At 43.4% G+C, this 14,849-nt stretch overlaps 1 protein-coding gene across 3 annotated transcripts; it reads left to right on the top strand.

Annotated features, from left to right (window-relative positions):
• The first annotated feature begins 10,109 nt into the window (after positions 1 to 10,109).
• LOC133884764 (uncharacterized) lies at positions 10,110 to 14,332 on the top strand. 3 transcript variants are annotated; one of them, XM_062324311.1, is made up of 11 exons: positions 10,111 to 10,434; positions 10,565 to 10,748; positions 11,088 to 11,170; positions 11,272 to 11,372; positions 11,514 to 11,609; positions 11,725 to 11,778; positions 12,624 to 12,772; positions 12,857 to 12,974; positions 13,951 to 14,038; positions 14,123 to 14,179; positions 14,249 to 14,332. In XM_062324311.1, exons 1-11 carry the CDS (start codon positions 10,326 to 10,328, stop codon positions 14,329 to 14,331), a joined length of 1,122 nt encoding a protein of 373 aa, XP_062180295.1. In that variant the 5' UTR covers positions 10,111 to 10,325; the 3' UTR covers position 14,332. The 3 variants fall into 3 exon arrangements, with proteins under 3 accessions (XP_062180296.1, XP_062180295.1, XP_062180294.1); XM_062324312.1 differs by lacking the exon at positions 14,123 to 14,179 and having other exon boundaries at positions 10,110 to 10,434; XM_062324310.1 differs by having other exon boundaries at positions 10,113 to 10,434; positions 14,123 to 14,332.
• Positions 14,333 to 14,849: the final 517 nt, after the last annotated feature.

The following is a 14,849-nucleotide window of genomic DNA, read 5'->3' as shown; positions in this document are numbered from 1 at the left end:
TCTTCTTAACAGTCTCAAGCCGACTGGTGACTTGAACATGTAAAGTGTAAAGCTCAGCAAGCTCATTCATAACCACAATGCAACTATTACACTCCTCATCCCTGATCCTAGACCTAAGCAACTCAAGCTCATAAAATGAATATTCTATCTTAGACTTGAGTTCCTTTACTTCTCAAACCACTCTCTTAAGCGATCTATCATGGCTAATAAGTGTATCATTCAAGGTATCAATCTGAACATAAAGCTGATAATAGGAAGGTGATACCTCAGAAGAATCAAGCTCGAGGTCGCTGTCGTTGTCGTTCGCCATGAAGCAAAGACCGATAAAGTCCTTATTCTTCTTGTTGTTCTTTATGTATAGCTCTTCCTCCTCTGAGCACTCATTCTCGCTTGAGGAAGTGTCAACATCGCTAAGCGCCACCATGAAAGCTCGAGATGCCGCCTTGGCCACCTTCTTGGCCAGCTTATTGCGGTTCTTGAAGAATGGCTTATTGTTCTTCTTGTACTTGTCATGGTCGTAGCAGCGATCTTCCTTCTTCTTGAGCTTTGGAAAATCAGTCTTGAAATGAGTGGTATCACCACAATCATAACAAGCCCGAGGGCTACCTCTCCTTTGATCTTTTCTGTTATTGTAGAAGTGGGTGAAATTCTTGACGATCAAAGTAAGATCCTCATCATCAAGTGTGATCACCTGCTCCTCTGTGATATAAACCAAGAAAGGCAAAATAAAACCACTGTGTGAAGAATTAGCACAAGAAAAGTCAACTCTAGCAGGAGTACCACCACTAGGTCTTAAAACCAACGTCATATTCTGATACAGAGGTTTCCTAGGCTTATTCTAGCCACCTTGGCTATCTCGATGGATTTTAGCTTGCTGAAAAGTTCATCACAGATTAATGTGTCATAATTAGATGACTCTTCAATGCTCGAGATCTTCGCTTCACATATGCTATGATCAATAGCATAAGGAAGATTGATCGCCCTCTCATGATCAAAGTAGGTCAAAACATTGATTTGAGGTTGCTAATATTTCCATCAAACCTAGAAAATATAGCATCCAAAAATTCTCCGAGTCCTTGCAAAAATATTTGATATTTTTGATTGTATGTACTCTGACGTTGTGTCTTGACTTGGTTAGTGCCCTCATTGAAGACACTAAGAGTAGTCCAAATCTCACGGGTAGTACGGAGATGCTGAACTTTGATAAACTCATTACGACTCAGCCTCGTGAACAATAAAAATATATTTCTAGCCTTATTGTTAGCTTCATATTATTCGATTTGGACATGAGTAGTACAAGCAGCAGTGATCTCATAATTGGAGTCCACAATCTTCCATATTGCACTTTCTTAGCTCAAGAGATAAGCCTCCATACGCATCTTCTAGTACGAAAAGTCCAGACCTTCAAAGAGAGAAATCTTCTCATATCTCTCCATTGTTGCCTATGAATCACAAAACTGGTTAGAGTCAATAAATGATCAAACAAACTCTGGTATCAATTGTAGTACCGAGATATACAACTAGAGGGGGGGGGGGTGAACAGACACCTTAACAAATTTCTTTCAAAATTGATGGTATTCTCCTATTCCTTAACCCAACACACCTTAAAATCACATGCAGAAGAAAAAGAGACAAGAGTAAATTGCAAAAATTCCAAAACCAACACTCCTCTTAGGTGAATGTGAATTCTAGATTCCGGTTAAAGCCATATTAAGAGTCATAGCGTGAGGAATCAAACAACTTGACAAAAAAAAAACTCTTAAACGCAAGAGAACTAGCCATCAAAAGAAAGGATTCTTCAAGTTGATGAATCTAGAGGGTTGAAATGGTTCAAGACCAACTCATATGAGATAATTAATCCTCTAGCAACAAGAAGAACACCTCTTACACAACCCAAAACGAGCAGCTTTCTATGAAAAAGAAAATCCACAAGAAAACACTAAGAACTTGCACAAAAACATGAGATACAAAAGCAGGAGACTAGAAGGAGATAATCTCAAGTATATGCAAAAATACTCTCTTTATTAAGCTCAGAATAACGCCCTCTTTTAGCAGATTACAAAGTATTTTTTCTCACAGAAGCTCTTACCTAAACCTTTAAGTAATCCTGTCCCTAAACTGTTATTCACTTACAATGCACTCCCACCTTCCACCAGGATAGTTTTGTTCGGATTTTTCTCTATTTATTGGATGGTCGTGGCGCCTTCATAACTTTGCTTTGCCTCAACGCAAGCTTCACGATGATGCTACATACACTCCATCCTCCCACGGTTTTTACGGTCAAACCGGAAAACCGCATTGCACATTTCTCAAAGCATGACTCACAACCACTTGCATACACCTTATGCAAGCACCCCGATGACAACACATGTATTCCGTCTTGCGGTCTTGACCGCCGGCAAGTCTCTTCCACTCCCGATCCCTTATGTCGCCTTGTTACTGGCACCGACATCTCTTTTGCTCGACTTTGTCAACACACTATCTTCATCCTCCATTTCATGCTTTGTTTGAACTCCACGTGTACAGTTGGGGTCACCTTTGACTCCGCCCAGCTTCCTTGTTTGTCTGACACCAAGCTCCCCGCTTAGCCTCGATCTTCTCGCCATCGATCACTAAGCTACATCTACCACATACACATCATGAGACAAGCAAATATGTACTTTCAACACCATTTAATTCCATCACAAGTTAGTCGAAATCAAAATCCCTGCAGAAATGACACATCTCTGAAAAATCATGAACGCTAGATGATACGGTGTTCACTCCTCCTGAGCGCCGGAACATCCGACATGTTTAACTAAGCAAACTAGGCTGCGTGAAATCCTCTTTGCAAAAAATAGTCCAGTGTATATTCATGCCTATCGCCAGACCATTTGGCGTATCTATTCTTGCTGGAACTCGTTTTGCACCCTTTTGGAAAAATAACTCCAACGAAGCATCGGTGTACACATTGCCCAGCGCTGAATTATCCAACGTATACAAGTCCACTAAAATCAGTTTGCAACATCTCTGCAAGAAAAACTCTAGTGTTCATTGATGCCCAACGTTATCCGACATGTACTTTAATTTTTTGCTTCTTCTTTGAAAAGCTTCAACGTGTATTGTATATGAACATCAAATCATTCGGCGAGTTTATTTTCTTCAGTGCCGGATCATCTGACGTGTATAATTTTTTTACTCAGAGACAAACACATCAACTCTATTTTCTATGCAACTTTAATTAGTTATGATTATAGTTACAATATATAAACATGCGCATACAACCTTAAAATTACCAAACCAAATAAATATTATTGTCACTCACTCGTTACAGACGAACAAAAACATATCTTAACTTAGTTTACCACAACCAAAGGGTGGAGGTGCCCTGACAGCTCCAAAAATCATGTGGTTTTGTAAATTCATCCGTTTTGCATGCTAAATAGTGTCATCTGCACAATAGAGCCGGGATTTCACGATGACTAATCCTGAATAGTGTCATCTGCACATTTAGCCTGGATCTCCACAGTAATCCTGAATAATGTCATCTGCACAATGAAGCCAGGATTGCACGATGACTAATCCTGAATAGTGTCATCTGCACATTTAGCCGGGATTGCACATTAAACCTGAATAATGTCATCTGCACGATGGCTAAATAGTGTCACCTGCACATAAAAAAGCCTTTCCCAATCATAGCATCAAGAACCTCGACTCGGATCCATTGACAGTCTTTTTTTACACACACTGCAGTCCATGATAGTTCTGTTAAAAAAAAACTACTACTACAAGAACTGCGGCCTATGATACAAGTTCTCTCGTCTCTTCCTGTGCACACACTTGGATCCCTTCATTCCCGGTCGGTCCCGTGGTCTGAAAAGAATCCCGACGTGCACCCATGCATCCACGCAAGAGGCGCCACGAAGACGCAGCACGATTCGGTGGGTGATCGTGACGCCGAGACGCTCCACAGTCCACACGCAAAGCACGACGACGCACATAAAAAAACTGCGAAAAGGAAACGGGAACGGAACGAAAACGATCATCCGGCCGGGATCCTCTGACGCTACAAGTCAAGTTACGGGTGAACAGTACCGAGTACTGTGAGTTGTGAGACGTGTTACAGTACTTACGGTTTTACTATAGTAGGTTTACTGTAGCACGAGTACTGTTTATAAAACACTGTTCTATTCTTAACCATCCGTTTTCAATCCAACAGCTGTTATCTGTCTAAAGTAACAGTTACTATTCCCTTTATTTCTTAAAGTCACAGGATCCTCTTCCCCGGCCGGTGGTTCGCGTCATCTGAGCTGATCGATCACCAATTCACTAACCTGTGCCGGTCGGTGGCAAGCAGCAGGCAGCAGCTAGCAACCACCGCCACCGAGCTCACGGGTCGGCACCGAGCGGCCGCCCGGCCCCAGGTGAGGCTGCAGGGGACGACAGGGACGGTACGTGGGCGGCGACGCTCGACCCGACCAGACAGCCGCGTCAGCGCGCATTGTGCCCGTGCCATCCGATTCGCTCACGCACGCAAGCGCACGCGCATCACATGCAGCGTGTGCGTCGCTCAACAGCGGCTGGAGCTGGACTGGGTCCGGCCGTCCGGGTCCAACTGACTGATGGGACATTGCTACAAGCCTAGAATGCACAAGACAAGATTGCAACCGGCATTTCAAAAAGAAAAAAGGAAAATAAAATTGCAATCTGCTAAAAAAGGAGGACAAATATATAGAAAATCCGCTTGAATCGGTCTTGGGCCATTGCTTTTGCCCGTGTTCTGGTTAGAAGTTTTCTTTTGCCCTCTTCTTAACCATGATGGAGATGTGGCGAGCCGTGGTGACTCACTGTCTTAATAACTTTAGGGCATGTAGCATGATGATATCAAACAAATATTAATATGACGAATACATATATCATATAGGAAAGTATGAAATTATATTGACAAATAGTAATATAAATATAGCTCAAAATTAAATTTGTTTCCCTATTTCGGATTTGTTTTACAATGTTACCTTGATTGAACCTTTAATTTTAGTGGGCCAAGTTAGACTACATAATTTCTTCCTTTCTCTTTTCTTCTTTGCTTCCTCCTGTAGCACTATTGGCCTAGCCCAATTCCAACATCGAGTCACTATGCTTCTTCCTTACGAGCACAAACGTCATCAGCTACCACTTGTGGCAAACTTCGTCGACCCGCATAAGCCTTGAGCCTTGAGCGCGAGCTAGGGCAACGTAGGCTGTAGGGCGGCAGTGGTGGGGTGGTGGACGGCAACCCACAACTCTATGAGATCTTATTGAACAACAACTGACGAGATCTCGCTAAACAGTGGAGCGGGCGGAGAGGGGGTGGATGGCTGTCGGAGGGTGAACTCCTATCGCAGGGATCCGGAGGGACCACTTTTTGAGATTCGATCGGGGGGATGATTCTGAATATGTTTGCGGGAGAAATAAATGGGTGTAAATGCGATGGCAGGTGGGATGGAATGATCGAATGCAGAATGCAGTAAATGCACTGAAGGTTTTTAGACAGGTTTGGGCCACACTGAGCGTAATACCCTACTCCTATGTGTATGCTATGAATGCCCTGAGAATGACTCTCAGGAATGTTGCTGTTTATAAGAATGTTTGTCTACCCTAGAGCTTCGGACTCCTTGTTCTTCGGTGGTCTCAGCTTTTGTGCTTGTACTGAGGTGTTCTTCTGTCTTCGCTCGGGATTCTTCAGCCTCTAAGACTGTGTGTCCGAGTCTCTCTGATGGCCTCTGAGAGTCCTCTGATAGCCTAAAAATTCCTCCCCCTGTTCGTGCCCGCCGGCTCTCTTAAATACACGCCAGCGGTAGCATGCCCCGAAAGGGAGGGTACGAGTTCCAAGACGCCATAAATGGAAAAGCGGTAATTATGGGCTGCTGCACAAAGTGACGGGGGGTTGAAAACGCGCCTCCCGCCCGGTCTCGGTCGCCATGATAGCGTTAGCAACGGGCGCCGTGGAGAGGACCCACCGAGCAGCCACAGAGCGGCATGGCGTGCCCGCCTGGTCTTGTTCCTCTATCACAGCAGGGCGGCAGGCGGGGCGCCTTGGGTTTTACGATGCTATCCCAAGGCACGCCGGACGACGCGGGATGGGACCCGTGCATTAAATATCTCCACGCCCTTCTACCAGGAGGTGACAGAGACTGACACCGAGCGTGGCAGGAGCAGTTGGAGGTGACAGGCCACGCGCCCTCTTAAATGCGGCATCGGGCCTTTCACAGGTTGACACCTCACCGCTGGACCCATGTGGGGGCCACCGACGAAGGACTTCTTGGGCCGTCGGGGAACCGAGTGCTCGGGGTCACTGTTCACATTCCCGAGCACTCTCTCCCGAAAACGCCCCCTCTTGGTCCTCGGGGAACCGAGTGCTCGGGGGCCACTATTCACGGCCCTGAGCACTCTCTCCCGGAATTGACTGTTCGGATCCTCGGCGAACCAAGTGCTCGAGGGCCACTGTTCGCAGCCCCGAGCACTCTCTCCCGGAACTACCTTCCTTGGGTCCTTGGGGTACTTGGGTGCTCGGGGGCCACTGTTCATGACCCCGAGCACTCTCTTCCCGGCACTTGGTCTTCGCAAATCATCGGGGAACTCGTGTACTCAGGGACCACTGTTCATAGTTCCGAGCACCCCCTCCCGGGACTTAGTCTTCTCGTACCTTACGAAAATGATCCCCACGGGAGGGCGCTACGTGGCAAACTGCTGGCCTAGCCTCGGGATCCGGAGACCCTTGGTTCCTGATTCACCGATAATGGCGTCACAGTGAGATCTAGGCGAGGCATAGGAGATCCGAATTGTAGATCCAAGCAGGGCCGCGGGGGTAGGTAGCATCTCGATGGCGGCAACGATGACAGCCACCTGTTGCGCTCGAATGTCATACTCACCGAAGCCATGTCATCGGCGTGACGACTACGGATTTTCTGACATGACACTATATGAAAGTGCCTAGAGGGGGGGGGGGTGAATAGGCTTTTCTGAAAATTAAAACTAAAATAGCGGATTAAATCTGCCGGATACTCCGGTGAAGGTCGAATACTCCGGTTTAATCCGGAGTATCCAGTCTAGTCCGGAGTCTCCGGTCTATACAGGAAATCTAGAACAACTACGAATTAAAGCAAGTAGCTAGAATCTATAGTTGAAGCTAGGTCTACTGGATATCACAGAGCTAAAATAACACTTAACACTAGCAAGATGATCACTAGAGCAATTTATATGAAGAATCACAAATTCACACAATAAAGCAAATTGCACGAATACGAACGCAAGAGATTATCCCGGAGTTCGGCCACCTCACAAAGATGTGCCTACGTCTCCATTGAGGAGTTCACAAAGAGCCGGGTCTTTTCCAACCTTATCCTCTTCTAGCGACCACCAAGATCAAGCTAGAATTTCTTACTCAATTCGAAGATGTTTACAAACTTCCTGTGGCACTTCACAAGTTTGGGTGCTCTATGGGCGACGCCTTACCGTCTAGAAGCACGAAGCTTCAAGAGAAATAATCGCAGCGAATGCTCGAGGAAGAACTCAATGCTCAAGTGACTCAAACCATCTCCAAACACAAACTCTCTAAATTTTCCAAACTTTGCACTAGAGGTGGTTGGAGGGTCTTTGAATGCTCTTAAAGTGCTCAAGGAGTCTAAAGTTCACCAGCAACAGCAAGCCTTAAATGCCATGGGGTGTGGGAGAATTTATAGCCCTCTCTCAAAAACTAGTCGTTACTGTTCTCTCAGAACTGACCGGAGTATCCGGTGAACACCGGAGTATCCGGCCCTAAATCCAAAAACGACGTCAGAACAGTTACATAACGTGTCAGAACTAGCCGTTATAATTCTGTTAAGTTACCGGAGTCTCCGGTGAACACCAGAGTCTCCGGTCCTGACCGGGCTTTCAAAAAAACTAAGTCCGTAGAGTAGCCGGACCCTCCGGCCTCTCCAGGTACTGGAGTATCCGGTGAACACCGGAGACTCTGGTCTTTTTATCAAAAAGATTAAAAGCTAACCAAGACACCCATACCGGAATCTCTCTCGGAGACTCCGGTTGAAACTTATCCTTTTACCGGAGTATCCAGTGAACACCGGAGACTCCGATCTTTTTCAATTAAAATAAAGACTTAACCGAGACTCTCTGGCGAAGGAGACTCCGGTCTAATAACCCATAAATTACCGGTGTTTTTTCAATAAAAATAAACCGGAACCGAGACTCTCTGCCGGAGTCTACCTCGGAGACTCCGGACTAAACACTGAGTACCGGAGTATCCAGTGAACACCGGAGTATCCGGACTCAGTGAATTTTTGCAGAACTAACTCGGTGTCCGTGGGTGAGTGTGTCTCTCAACTAGTTGGTTCTAAGGGATATTTTGAGCATTGAGACACTAACCAAGCAATCAAATGCAACCCTCTTAATAGAGCGGTTATCCTAGACTCAATTTCAAAAATAAAAGAATTTAAATCCTATTGAGTACTCTTCGTTGATTCTCCATTTGTTTTGACGGGCGTTAAACGTCACATGTCTTCTCAACTAATACTTAAATCTGTTCATAACTTAGATAAACATATTAGTTCCTTAATCGTTTTGTCATCAATAAGCCAAAACCCACTTAGAGAGTCTAGATGCACTCTCACTGTATCGCCACTATAGCGATGATATAGTGACACCTTAACAACTATATTCTTTAACAAAACTTATCCTGTATGAATTACTCTGATACATACTCCTAATGTAACGTTTATTACCGTGCCAAGTCGACTGTCCAATGTAACTAATTCCCTATGTTCAAGTATGACAGGACTCTCAGAACGCTAGCATCACGCATAGCATGATAATGGGCTTATGACGACTAGCAAAAAAATGCTTCATTATTCGGTCCAACTCCGCACGTAACAAATACTTCCTTCGATTATTTAAGTCTATTAAGATATGAACACGATCTACAATATAACATTTTTACTGATAATATTTAGAAAATTAAATTATTTTAAATATAAAGAATTATATATTATTAAAGTAAATTTTATGGTGAATCAAGTAACATTAGTCTTATCTTATCAATCTGTATGAATTTTTTTAGCTATTGATGGTTAAAATTTTAAGGTTTGACTTATAATAAAAATAAATGAAGTAATATTTTGGATCAGTATGCCTTATCGTGAGGTCGACAGGTACCAGAGCCGCGCCTCATGTGCGTTGCTCAACACCAAAAGAAAATTTTATAAGACCCTTCACCGAAAGATGCCTACAAGATCCTGATCCATACCGTCTTTTTCTAATCTAATGACTGGCATGCACAACTGAGAAAAAGAAGGGTGACACATGACATGCATAAGCCTATAATGCAAAAGATTGCAATGGGCATTTAAAAAAAGAAAATAAAAAGAAAATTACAATCTGCTAAAAAAAGAAGTCAAATTATATAGAAAGTCCACTTGAATTGGTCTTGTGCCATTGCTTTTGCCCATGTTCTGATTAGTAGTTTTCTTTTATCCTCTTCTTAACAAAATTTATTCCTAATGAATTGTTCTGATACAAACTCCTGATGTACCATTTATTACCGTCATAAGTCGGCCGTCCAATGTAACCGATTCCCTCTGTTCCAGGATGACAGGACTCTGATAATGACCTTATGGCTTCTGGCGATTCATGCAGTCCCATAAAAGAAAAGGTACTTTATTATCCGGTCCAACTCCAAACACAGTTAATACTTCATCCGATTTTAAATATAAGCTATTAGAACATCGTCACGATATTTAATATAACGTTCTGACTAGTAATATTTAAAAATCATATTATTTTAAATATAATGAGTTATATATGATTAAAATAATTTTGATAATAAATCTAGTAACATCAACTTATATTACTAATATGTATGATTTTTTAGCCATTGATTATCAAAGCTAAAAAGTTTTGATTTAAAACAAAACTAAATGAACTTATATTTAGAATCGGCGGCAGTATTGGCGATCATGAAAAAATGTGGACCTCAACCGCATAATTTATCCTGGAGCGCATCCCGTTTGACTCAGCAGACGGCGACGCGCCGACGTATATACGTCCCGCTCATATCCATCCGCCCATCCGTCCACGTGTTTTCGTCTTCCCGACCCCGCTCCACCTTCCTCGCGCCCGTTCCGACGACGGCCTCCTATAAAATAACCGGCCCCTTCCTCCGAAGCTCCGCTCCCAGCCCCTCATTTTTTTCTCTGCGCATTTCACCTCTGCCCGACCCAACGCACACCCATTCCTCAAACGGTCAGGCCAATCGCGCGCCGCGATAACGAGAAGCTAGCTAAATCAGGAGGGAGAGTCGCCGGCGAGCAGCAATGCCTTACTGCGAGGTGGACAGGTACCAGAACGGCGAAAAGTGGGAGGGCGTTCGGCTCTTCTACCGCCGCTACGGCCACGGCGCCACCAAGGTGCTCCTCATCATCGGTACGCCAATCTCTCTCTCAACCTGAGAAGAAGAAGAAGAAGCCATTTGTCATGTGAAAATTAGTTTTTTTCCCTTCCACTTTTTTTCGCTGAGAAACGGTTTGGTGTTTGGTTTGGGTCTGAATCGAAGGATTGGCGGGGACGCACGACTCGTGGGGCCCGCAGATAAAGGGGCTGACCGGGTCGCTGGAGCCGGCCGACGACGAGGCCCCGCTGCCGAACGAGGAGGCCGGCGGCGACGGACTCGAGGTCTGCTGCTTCGACAACCGCGGCGTAGGCCGCAGCTCCGTGCCGCCGCACAAATCCTACTACTCGTGAGTTTCCGTTCCCCATCCTCTTCCCCGACAGATCCAAATCCCCGCCGGTTGCAATGGTTTCAACGATCGGAAGGGGCGTTTCGGTTCGGTAGATAAGATCGTCAGCTTCCCTTGGTGGGGATCTGGTGGACGATAGGAGCTGCTGCCCTGCTGCACGTAGCTTTCGATGAGAATAACTCCACATTTTACTCGTTTCCTGCCACAATTGCTTTCACGAGAAAATGTGTGATGGGGAAGAAAGAGGGGGAATATCTTCCATCACAAGCTTATGTGTGGGAAAAATCAAAATGGGCGGTGGTACTGACCATTTGAAACGCGTTCTCTCATCTGTGGCAGGACGGCAATCATGGCCAGGGACGCGTTGGCCTTGATGGATCATTTGGGATGGAAGAAAGCCCACGTCTTTGGCCACTCCATGGGTTCGTAGTCCTACATGAGCTGTGTCTTCCAATTCGAGACCTTGTTTTGCTTCCCAATGTTGTAATCTTTAGGCATTGACCATGTCGCTCCCTGCAAGCAGGCGCGATGATTTCTTGCAAGCTAGCAGCGATGGCGCCTCACAGGTTGAGCTCACTGGCATTGCTTAATGTCACCGGAGGCGGTTTTCAGTGCTTCCCAAAGGTACTGGAATGTTGATATCGTCCTATATGTTTGGGAACTGAAAAGAGTCTAATGTTGCGAGATACAGGGGACATGCTGCAAGAGACACCAATTTTAATTTTCTCCTGTTCGTGACACTAGTTTCTGTTTCTGCTTTTGCAGGTAGACGGGCAGATGCTGTCTCTTGCATACCGTTTCTTAAGGGCAAAGACTCCAGAGCAAAGAGCTCTCGTGGACCTGGAAACCCATTATACAAAGGTGAGGAACTGACAATGCAATCATTATCATTCCCCGATTAATATAAATTTAGTTTTTTATGTGGATTTACTGCTTCAGTGTTTACATGTATTGATCTACCAATGCGCCCATGCAGGAATACCTTGAGGAGAGTGTTGGGTCGTGCACAAGGAGAATGATCCTCTATCAAGTGAGTAATGTCACTACTTTTTGGGTGATGCTTTGTAACAAACTAGCAATGTGACCAATGCTAATAGCGCGGTTAGTTTCGTTGTAATATTTTATCACTATAATATTTGATTAATTGTATTTTACATAGACTCTTTATTTAGATATTTGATTTTTTCTAAGACTATATTTGATATGGATCCTTATTTTTTCTATTCTAACCTTAATTTCAATTATTATTTTATTTTATTTGGACTCTTTATTTAAACATTTTGCTTCCCAAACCGTATAGAAATCTAACTGCTAATTTTTTATAATTTTTAATTTCGAATATAGCTATTTATTAATCGTATTTGATATGGACTTTTGGTTTAATATAGACCGTTAGATGTTCATAATAATGAGTGGTCTATATACTTTTCTTTTTTCCAATTAACGTGGTAATTTCGTGACCTTAAAAGCGAACGTAGTGACTCCTTTTTCTCTTTAAATATTAAGATAATAGATTCTGTTGATGATGGTGTATCTGCTAGATCGGCATGTGTCACATACTCACATGAAACATTGATATTGGTCTTTTTAATGGTGTGTGTTGCTTATACACACTGAATGCTTGACTGGTGTTGTTCTGTTAAGGAGGTCATACGAGAATTCTGTGAATTGTCTCAAACCATGGGATTATGTCGTTTTTTACTAGGGCTTCTTTGTTGTGAATTTGGCAGTTTGTTTTGCATCCCCTCTTTAGAATATGAGCATATTGATATGTACAAACTGCACGGTCCCTGAATCTTTAGGTTGGCTGAAATGAAGATAACATACATATAACTTATTCATGGAAGGTTCATCTGTACTGTATGTTGCTTTCAGGAATATGTTAAGGGCATATCATCGTCAGGGATGCAATCTAACTGTGGTTTTGAAGGGCAAGTTAATGCATGCTGGACTCACAAAATGACTACTAAAGAATTAGATATGATACGTTCTGCTGGCTTTCTAATTTCAGTCATTCACGGAAGGTTAGTTTTGGTAACAGTGGATAACCCCATCCTCGGAGAATAGTATGCATCCTTTTCATGTGACTTACATCAAACGTAATGCAGGTATGATATTATTGCACAATTGTGTCATGCAAGGCGTCTTGGGGAAAGGCTTCTTCCTGCTGCTAGAATGGTAGAACTTCATGGTGCACATCTTGTGAGCCATGAACGACCAGACGAGGTAAAGTGCGAACTTTGGTAACATAACTTATGCCACTGAAATATTATGAAGGACATCGATATGATTAATTACTCTTCTTAGTTGCTTAAGGCCTTAAGCTGCTGCACACTGGGGAAAACAATCCCAAGATAGCTGACCAACGAAGACGATATTAGAAGTTGTGTCTCTCTGCAATCATCATTCTCACTGACAAATGAGCTAGCAAATTTGCTACTTTTGTCTAACCAAACTAGGAAGAAAGATTAAATGAGAATCTTCCATTGCAGCTTGTGCAAATAATTGCTGACCGAACTAACATGGCATCAGACGTTACAGTTATCTGAAAGCGTCATTCATCACCTAAAACATGCAATAGAATATGTTACTTTCGAAGAGAATGGTTTTTCATTACTAGTTTTAGTAGAGAAAAACAGAATTTTAAGATCTAAGAGGTTATCCAAAATCAGATTTGAAACTATATTACCTCAAGTATTGGGTTATGTGTCTCATCATGTGCTCAGCAAAAATGCCTAGTAATAAGAAACAAGCAACTACGATATTTGACAATGACCCTTAATCCTAGGCTTCTATGAGTTTTCCAACAATGGATCAAAGCAACGATGTTGAGTTGCAAACTACACTGATCCTACTAAATAACTAGACCTTCTCATACTCAACCTGTGGTTTTTTTTAGGGAAACAGTAGGGGAATCCCTTACTGTGGTACTCAACCTGTGGTTAGTTAGCAGAAGCATGTTTGGACAATAATGTACATACTACATGCACTTTAAGAACGTACATTTGACAGAGCAGATATCTTCATAGAAAGATAAGTGGAGAGCAAACCAACCAGCATACTGTGCCATTGACACAGTTATCTTCTCCACAGTTCTCAGGCTTATTTCATCTCATTGTATTTGCTGATTTTCACTTTCCACCTTGCTCTGACAATTTAAACGAAAACGCAGCAAAGCTCATGCAACCTTTATGAATTCCAGGTGAACAATGCACTTATGGATTTGATAAAGGCCACCAAATCAGCGATGAAACCTGAAGAGTGGTCGTCCCAGCCAGAGAATGCATCAGGTAAGCTTAACAAGGCTGAATATCCCCAGTTTCTCTTCAATGCTTATGTTCCAGAGCACATCTCTCACACTGCATCCTCATCAGAGACCGGAGCACTTATTTCTGCGAGACCTATTACGGTCATGATGCGAACAGATGAAGGTGCAATTGCCGCCGTAGCCGTATATAACTTGCTTAGCAAGCTGCAACTAAGCTTTCTTTATCTCATAGGGGTGATAGTGATGGGGTTTGAGCACATGAGGAACATTGTAAGAGTAATGAAGCCAGTAAGGGTTGCAGCAATTGAGTCATAAGGTAAGAAAATACTATGTCCTCTTGCGGAATCTGCTAAGGAAATTCTTTATTTCTGATGTGGCATTGCACTTACTGTACTTCTCATCTTGCAGAAACAAAGACATGTAAATTATCGTCAAAACCATGGGGGAGTTGAGATGATACTTCTCCCCAGTACCCCGGAGATGATTTTAGAACAGCATCTCCAAAAAATGTGAAACTTTTTTGATAGAACGCCTGCTCTTAGCAGAATAATACTACACAAAGAACATTTACGAACATAATGCGCGCCTGGACAGAAGTGTCGCAAGGCACGGTTGTTGTATGTACCTGTAAGAGTCTCTGTAACCTGTATCTATTTCACGGCCACATGCTGCGCCGGTGCTGTCACCATTCTCCTGTATCATACTGAGATCATCATAAATCGATTCTTCGCTGCTTCATATCCGTGTGGAGTCTCTGAATATCTCCTTTCCTGCATGTCATATAGTGTGCGTAAGCAGTGTTTGCGCCAATGCTATGCTGCAGACCTACAACT

Source organism: Phragmites australis, chromosome 11 (genome assembly GCF_958298935.1).
Source record: "Phragmites australis chromosome 11, lpPhrAust1.1, whole genome shotgun sequence".
Taxonomy (NCBI): Eukaryota; Viridiplantae; Streptophyta; class Magnoliopsida; order Poales; family Poaceae; genus Phragmites; species Phragmites australis.
The sequence above is the reverse complement of the archived record's forward strand: the minus strand, read 5'-3'. Positions and strand labels throughout refer to the sequence as shown.